The 9039-nt window shown below is 45.0% G+C and overlaps 1 protein-coding gene across 1 annotated transcript in view; it reads left to right on the plus strand.

The window, feature by feature from the left end:
• The first annotated feature begins 3044 nt into the window (after positions 1-3044).
• The window catches only part of tspan36 (tetraspanin 36), a 17105-nt gene continuing 11110 nt past the window's right edge, over positions 3045-9039 (plus strand). Inside the window, 1 exon segment of the mRNA NM_001044411.1 lies at positions 3045-3211. Coding sequence (NP_001037876.1) covers positions 3152-3211 — 60 coding nt within the window. The 5' untranslated portion in view covers positions 3045-3151.

A 9039-nucleotide genomic window follows, 5' to 3' on the forward strand; every position in this document is an offset into this window, starting at 1 on the left:
GAGAGGCAGTGCTAGTTAAGTATGGCACACACAGGCAGGGTAGGGCAGGCAGAGTATGGCACACACAGGCAGGGTAGGGCAGGCAGAGTATGGCACACACAGGCAGCATAGGGCAGTCAGAGTATGGCACACACAGGCAGCATAGGGCAGGCAGAGTATGGCACACACAGGCAGGGTAGGGCAGGCAGAGTATGACACACACAGGCAGCATAGGACAGGCAGAGTATGGCACACACAGGCAGGGTAGGGCAGGCAGAGTATGGCACACACAGGCAGGGTAGGGCAGGCGTAGTATGGGACACACAGGCAGCATACAGCAGGCAGAGTATGGCACACACAGGCAGGGTAGGGCAGGCAGAGTATGGCACACACAGGCAGGGTTATTGCCAGCAATAAGGATTAACTATATTTTACTTGGGATGTGATTGATTTGATTTACATGGAGTCTATGAGAGACGGACTTCCCGTAATTTGGAGTTTTGTGGATAAAGACTTTCCAGATAATGAATCCCATACATAAAACAACTGAAATAAAAGGAGTAAATAGCTAGATATTCCATTGCAAACTGACCGTAAATTCGATTCTGGCGCTGTTCTGCTGCTGCCTTTGAGGGAACATGGCATGTGGTGAGAAGCGGTACTGCAAGTGACAAGCCCTTGTACAAGTGTATGAATATGCAGTGAAAGCTGCCCCAGAGATGATTAATTGGAATAAAGGGCATTTTTATACAGGGAGCTTAGGAGACCCTGGGGTTTAGCTAAAATTTGGAGGGGAGGGGGGTAGACTAGGATGTGGCCAAGGCAAGTATATAATGCATATAATGCCTGTAACATCCCAATTATCTATTAAAGAATGTTGGGATTATAGTATTTGCACTCAGTGCTCAGGCGTCAGTCATATGACAATGGGTCAGAGTTCTCCGGAAAGCTCAATGTTCTCTCAGAGGAACAATAACGTCATGGTTATTTCCTAACTTCTCCAGTTAACTCATAGTCCCTAAATACAATGACCGGCCCTACTGCTGCCCTCAGCAATCTCTAGGGAGAGTATATTCTCTTCATAATCTATCTATTTTCTCATAAAGTTCTACAGCATTTGTTTCCCATTAGGCGCTAATGAATAGTTGTGAATAGAGATGTCCGTGTACGGGAGCCCTATGTATTATTAGGTTATAGTGAAGCCCCACATGTGCGTCACTTCCAAACAGGGCGAAACATTACAGGTATGGGATCAATTATCTGGAAACCTGTTATCCAGAAAGCTACAGGAAGGCCCTCTCACATAGACTCCATTTTAATCAAATAATTCTAATTCTAAAATTATTATCTTTTACCTCTGTAATAACTGAGATATAATGACCCCTTATTGGGGGCAGAACAGCCCTATTGGGTTTATTTCATGGTTAAATGATTCCCTTTTTCTCTGTAATAATAAAACAGTACCTGTACTTGATCCCAACTAAGATATAATTACCCCTTATTGGGGCAGAACAGCCCTATTGGGTTTATTTCATGGTTAAATGATTCCCTTTTCTCTGTAATAATAAAACAGTACCTGTACTTGATCCCAACTAAGATATAATTACCCCTTATTGGGGCAGAACAGCCCTATTGGGTTTATTTAATGGTTAAATGATTCCCTTTTCTCTGTAATAATAAAACAGTACCTGTACTTGATCCCAACTAAGATATAATTACCCCTTACTGGGGGCAGAACAGCCCTATTGGGTTTATTTAATGGTTAAATGATTCCCTTTTCTCTGTAATAATAAAACAGTACCTGTACTTGATCCCAACTAAGATATAATCACCCCTTATTGGGGCAGAACAGCCCTATTGGGTTTATTTAATGGTTAAATGATTCCCTTTTCTCTGTAATAATAAAACAGTACCTGTACTTGATCCCAACTAAGATATAATTACCCCTTACTGGGGGCAGAACAGCCCTATTGGGTTTATTTAATGGTTAAATGATTCCCTTTTCTCTGTAATAATAAAACAGTACCTGTACTTGATCCCAACTAAGATATAATTACCCCTTATTGGGGGCAGAACAGCCCTATTGGGTTTATTTAATGGTTAAATGATTCCCTTTTCTCTGTAATAATAAAACAGTACCTGTACTTGATCCCAACTAAGATATAATTACCCCTTATTGGGGGCAGAACAGCCCTATTGGGTTTATTTCATGGTTAAATGATTCCCTTTTCTCTGTAATAATAAAACAGTACCTGTACTTGATCCCAACTAAGATATAATTACCCCTTATTGGGGGCAGAACAATAAGGGGTAATGATTCCCTTTTCTCTGTAATTAAACTGTACCTTGTACTTGATCTCAGCCCCAGGGGCCCCCACACCCTCCAAGGTTCCCCTGTCATATCCCCTACACCCCCCACCAGGGCCCCCATCACCCCCCCACCCCCTGAGCATGTGTAAGTTATGCTTACTTTGAGCGTGTCAGGGGAGGGAGACCTGCAGCCCAGGGGAGCACCAGCAGGGATTGGGTCGGGGGCCAGCGGGGCATGCCAGGTTTTTTCCAGCCCAGTCCGATCCTGCCACCCCAAGAAACAGCTAATCCCTACTGAAGGTATGGAGTTCCAAATTATGGAAAGACCCCTTATCTAGAACCCCCCAGGTACTGGGCATTCTGAATAGCAGGTGCCATACCTGTACTAGTGCTTTATGCATGTCTAATATAAAATACTGTTTGATGGCACCTTTGCTGCAGACACTCCATTTCTCCAACACACACTGAGACATTAATACCGGCATTAGCGTTGGATTTACTTGGGAGTTGGGAGAAGACTAGGCAATTTACTAAAGGGACCATATAAAATAAGCGCCAGTGCCAGGCTGATGGGAATGTCAGGGTTGCCATGTGTCCATGCAGTATGTGGGTTTCTAGGAATTAGATTCCATAAATGCTCTGAAGATGTTATAAAACCTACATTAAGTTGGATGTTATCATTCCCCACCAGCAGGGTGCGCTGTGGCGTATGGAGACAAAGGGAGTAAGTAGGAGCATATGACTGTATGGGGAGGGTGTAGAGGCTGCAGGTCATACTGAGCTCAGACAGAGCAGAGAGGAGCAGAACCGCTGGTACCGCTTGTTATTCTCTCCGTGTATCCAACCCTGAGGCACCAGAACCATGGGCATCGCACTATTTACCTCCAAAACCTTCCTGCTCCTGGTCTCCCTTATCTTCCTGGTAAGTCTGTTATAGGGCTGTGTAACCCATACAGTGTAGTTATTTATACATTACTCTGATTGCAGTGGATTCTGCTTAACTACTTCCAGCAACTGATTAACTAAAGTTCTAGGGGGGTTTTATTTTGACTGCAGCCACAGGTTGGTGTTACTACTAATAGTGAGTTTGTTGTAACTGATAGTTCATGTTGTTATTAGAATACAAATGTGATGATGATACGCAGGGAAACCAACAGTGATTCCAACTTCCACAGCATCTGTTCCTGCTATAGCCCCTCACTTATAGGGAGAGATGGTGCCTATAGTAGCAGTGGGGGGATAATAGCCTCTGGGAAGGGACTGGGGCTGTGGGATAGCAGGTATAGTAGGGAGAGATGGTGCCTATAGTAGCAGTGGGGGGATAATAGCCTCTGGGAAGGGACTGGGGCTGTGGGATAGCAGGTATAGTAGGGAGAGATGGTGCCTATAGTAGCAGTGGGGGGATAATAGCCTCTGGGAAGGGACTGGGGCTGTGGGATAGCAGGTATAGTAAGTAGAGATGGTGCCTATAGTAGCAGTGGGGGGATAATAGCCTCTGGGAAGGGACTGGGGCTGGGGGATAGCAGGTATAGTAGGGAGAGATGGTGCCTATAGTAGCAGTGGGGGGATAATAGCCTCTGGGAAGGGACTGGGGCTGTGGGATAGCAGGTATAGTAGGGAGAGATGGTGCCTATAGTAGCAGTGGGGGGATAATAGCCTCTGGGAAGGGACTGGGGCTGTGGGATAGCAGGTATAGTAGGGAGAGATGGTGCCTATAGTAGCAGTGGGGGGATAATAGCCTCTGGGAAGGGACTGGGGCTGTGGGATAGAAAGGCAAGCTGATAGAGGAGCTATGACATTTTAGCCCTTGGCCCCAGACAACACGCGACTGATCTGTTGCACCTTTGGTGTTTATCTTGTGTTGCTTTGCCACATGATACAATATCTCCCTGTTCTCTGATTTATCAAGGTAAGATTGTAACAATCCAGGGACAATGATTGGTCGATTGTGATACTGTATTATCGCTGTACACAAAAATTGTGCCAATTTTCTGCTAATAAATATGACTTGAATCCTTGAGATTAAACATCAATGAGAGTTATGTAATAAAAGGCACTAAGTTTTCCCAGGAGCAGTAACTCAACCAATCAGCAGGTAGAACTTACTGGTCACCTGTTTAAAATCAAACATCTTATTGGTTGCTATGGGTTACTGCTCCTGGGCAAACCTACTGCCCTTTTATTCCATATGTAGGTAAGGATTATGTAACCTCATTGTTATTGTTACTTTTTATTGCTTAGCTTTCTATTCTGTCCCTCTCCTATTCATACTCGCAATTCTTTTTTTAAACCACTGCCTGGTTGCTAGGGTGAATTGAACCCTAGCAACAACATAACTGCTGAAATACCAAAACTGGAGAGCTGGTAAACAAAAAGCTAAATAACTGAACAACCGTAAAAAGAGAAGACCAACTGCAAATTGTCCTAGAATAGCAATGTCAAGGGGGCACAAAGGTAAATGAGTATATGATCCGTTCCCTCAGGCTACTGACCATTCCCTTGGTAATAAACAGATTTGGGGGTCGTTAGTGATCCCATAACCCCTGTACTGTCCCCTGTAGGGATATCCTGTTGTAGGAAATGCTGTCTCACTGTCGGGACTGCTGAGTGCCGCCTTTATCTGCTGCTGTCACATTGTTGTTATCGCTAATTATTGGCTCCGTTTCAAGGGAAATTCCATAAAAAACTTGTTTTGCTGCATAATGACTCAAAATGTAATATTATAAACGAATTACACCTTTTCAGTAATTATATAGTTAATTGTTACTTGAAAGCATTATCAGTTTGGCTGTTTAAAGTCTCTGCACTGCCGGTTCTGACTCCTGAAACACTGTTGTTGCTGTATAACAGACCTAGACTGCAGCACTGTTTCAGGAGTCAGAACTAAAAATTCTCAGTGGGTTTAGAGTTATTTATCAGTAGGGGTGTGGGTTACTTTCCCTTTGATGGTGGTTGGCAGACCTTGGGTGCTTCTCTAGGCAGTATAATAAATATAGGTGTCAGATTTATAGATTTAACTAACAAACAATGAAGATAGTGAGGATCATGTGACCTTTTACAGATTGATATCAGCGGCGTTGGCAAGATTCCGCTAGCCGTGGGGCCTCACTCAGCGCCTGACAGATCAAATCAACAATAGGAATGTATTCGTAAATATGAGCTGTTTGTATAGTAAATAAGTACTGAGCAATGTAAATGCCGCGGGAAGTCACTTGTTTAGGGGCAAGTGGGACTTGGGACTAAGACTTGGTGGGGCGGCAGTATCAAAAGGCAATGTGAATGTTCTAGTAGGGGTTGGGGGCTGGAATGGAGCACCCTCAGACTAGGCAGTGGGGTGCAGATTGTACTATACCTTTCTACATCCAGCCTCACCCTGTCTATTCATGAGGTCTTCTTGGCCTTGATGATGCCACTGCCATGTTTAGTGCTGGAAAAGGGGCTTTGGGTCAGATGGGGTTTAGGTGGGTTTAGGGGGAGGTCCTTAGAATGAGACTAGCATAGCTATCTAATGTTGGCCTTTATGCTCGGATGCAAAAAAGTGCACTGATCTAAATCTGAATATGCCGTTTTGAGCCACATTCATTTTTAGGCTTTACTTCTCCTTTAAAGCTCCACCCATCCATTTTCCTTTCAGTGTAACAAGGCCAAGTTTCTAGTCTCACCTTGCACCTAAACATGGAACAACAGCCGAACTCTATAAAAGTTTATATAATAAACACTGCAGGGTTTCCAGCAGGTCTAGTAACCCATAGCGACCAGCAAAGAGCATTTTACTAGTCACTTGTTTAAATGTTAATATCTGAGTGGTTGCTATAGGTTACTAGACCTGGTGCAAACTTGTAACAGTGTCCAATCCCTTATGTAGCAAGTTGGCGGTCCCAGTTCTGTTTGGAGAGCAGAATATTCCTGTTACCCGAGCAGCAAGGAGCGATGAGTTCCTGCCTATAACAATGCGGAGTATTATTCCAGGCACATAAGCAATAATGGGCCTTTGTACTGGGCATTTAATGGGTCGGTCTCCTGCTTTCAGTGGGAACCAAACAAGAATTTCTTAGATATTGAGGAAAAGTCTATTTTATCCGTGGAGATCTGGGAAACAGGGTATTTCTGTTAAAGCATCAAAGTTGCCACAGATGGCGGTGCTGCAGGGCACGGATCCTGTCTGACGTATCCATGACTGTATAATGCCCCCCACTAGCGACCCCCTTGGGCAAGTTTCCCATGATTCTTCTTCCTTTCAGATAATAATTATGTTTTATATCCTTCCACGTGCAAATTCTGTGCATTCCTGGTGGTGCAATAATCACATGAAATCCCGGAATGTGAGCCCCCAGGATGAGATCTTATTGGCTTGTGATTGCTAAGCCCCGGCGAGGGGCCACTGAAGCATGACTTGCCCGGGGGCCACTGGAATCCATTCACATTCAAAGGGAGGGAATTCTAGCAAAGACCCATCTGATTCCTGATTCCCCGTGCCATATTATGGGCTGGCATAGGGACGTTTCCCTTAGACGTTGTTGGCACAGTGCTCAGTAACCGGCATTCATTCAGCACATTATTATTATTATTATTATTTTTTAAAGAGGATGTGCCCTTTCACTTCAGTGCTTTGCAGAATAAGCGTATTTCCGTTGTAGATTAAAAAGTACTGTCCCACTGGAGAACCTTAAAGGGGATGTAAACCCAAAGAGCAACTTCATATGTGAACAGTTTTTAAGCGATTTGTAAATGCAATTACAGCAGCTTGAGGCTACAGCAGAAGCCGTGCAAGATTCTACATCAGCTGGTTGGGTTTATATCCCCTTTAAATGGAAGGGAGTTTTCACTTTAGCTAGTGGATTGGCCCAACCGCATTCTTAGCCATTTAGAGCTGGTCTGGCTGCATTCCCCGAGTCTGGGCCCTGGTTACGAGAAAGGGAGAGGCCAATCCTTGGCAGCCATTGTTACCCCCCCTACCCCCAACTGGCACTCCCCCCAGTCACCCAACTAATTCATATCCAGGCAGGGTCGGACTGGGGGGTGCAGGGCCCAACGGGGCTTCTGCCTCTGGGGCCCCAGCACCCCCCAATGGTCCCCGCCACAGCCTTTCAGCCACCCCCTCCCGGGAGGCGGGAGGGAGACTGGTGGCTTGTTATAGGGCCCTGTGGGGATCAAGTCTGGGCTGCCGGGGCCCACCAAATCCAGGGCCCACCAGGTTTTTTACCAGTGTCCCTGCAGCCCAGTTCGACCCTGGACCCTGGACTTTGCCTAGGAAACCCTTACAGCCTGGCACAGCACTGCTCTCCATGGCCCCAAGGACAATTCAATACCATGCAGATACCTGTCTGGTTTTGACCCAGAGAGCCTGGTTTTTGGAAGGACTGTCTGTCTGGGTCAAAACTGCCTGTCTGCCGGAGTTAAAGAGATACTAACACCAGGAATTAAACCCTTGTTTACATCTATTATAACATTGGCTTGGCATGCTCTTTATAGTTTTACCATAAAAGTATTTACTGTATTTTACACATAAGATCCCCATGTTCCTCTATGAGGGGGCGGCCATATTTGTGCAGCAGGAGTCCGTTAGCATTAGAAGCTATAACTGACAGTCAGGTTTAGGGACTTCCAGTAACAATTACTTCCAAAAGCAGCCCTAGTAGCGAAAAACTGTGTTATTTTACTTTTTTTTTTGTTGTGGGTTTCGGCCTTTTGCTCTCCAGTCTGGAAGTGAAACTGCACGCAGGCAGTGGGCCGAATGACTGGCCGATGGCTGGGAGACGCCTGATGAGAAAGAGATAAAAATTAAGAAACAAATCTGGATTCTTCCCGCCTCTGCTTTCTGGGTGTTGCCCCAAGTAATAACCAGATTCCATTAAAAGAGACAAATTGCCCCAGAATGTCGATGTGTACATCACAGTGAATGTCAAGTTGCCCTTTAGGCTGGCCAGCTTGCCCCACACATAGCCCTGGGATTGCTGCTGGCCACACTTCTTACAGTCATGACCTGCCCAATTCCCTGGCACTAAAACCCTCATGAAGCCCTGGTGTAATCTCTTTCTCTTCTCTCTCTCTTTCTCTGTCTCTTTCCCAGAATCCCCTGCCAGCCCTGGGATCGGCCTTCAATTTTTATTATTTATGTTTTTTTATTATTTAGCTTTTGTTTTTTTTGTTTTTTGAATTTCAGCAGCTATTGGGTTGCTAGGGTCCAAATTACCCTAGCAACCAGGCAGTAGTTTGAAGGAGGAAACTGGAATATGAATTGAGGAGGGTCTGAACAGAAAGATAAGGAGTAAAAAATAATATCATATTGTAGCCCCTCAAAGAGCAATTGTTTATGGGTCTGTGGGCTCAGTGACCCCCATTTGAAAGCCAGAGAGAAGAAAGCAAATAATTCATAAACTAGAAAAGATAAAAAATGTAGACCAATTGGAAAGTTGCTAAGAATCGGCCTAACATACTAAAAGTGAAGCACCCCTGTAAGGGGGCACATTTCCTTTGTTTTATAGTAGCCTTTTATGGGCAGCCAGTAGCCTCTTCCTATTCCCATAATAAGCCCATAGCCATCCTTATGCTTCAGTTCATGATGTGATAAAGCGGAAAGCTCGGGTTGGGGGCAGTAAAGCCGCCCGTAGGCGTAAGGGTGACGGCCCGCGGGGAGATTAGGATTCACGAGGGCTGGAGTGAAGCACTTGGGTTTGTTACAAAGCAGGTGATTATTGCTGCACAAAGGGCAAAGTACAAAGAATAAAAACACATAAGGCCGGGAAGTCA

Source organism: Xenopus tropicalis, chromosome 1 (assembly GCF_000004195.4).
Source record: "Xenopus tropicalis strain Nigerian chromosome 1, UCB_Xtro_10.0, whole genome shotgun sequence".
In the NCBI taxonomy this organism is placed as follows: Eukaryota; Metazoa; Chordata; class Amphibia; order Anura; family Pipidae; genus Xenopus; species Xenopus tropicalis.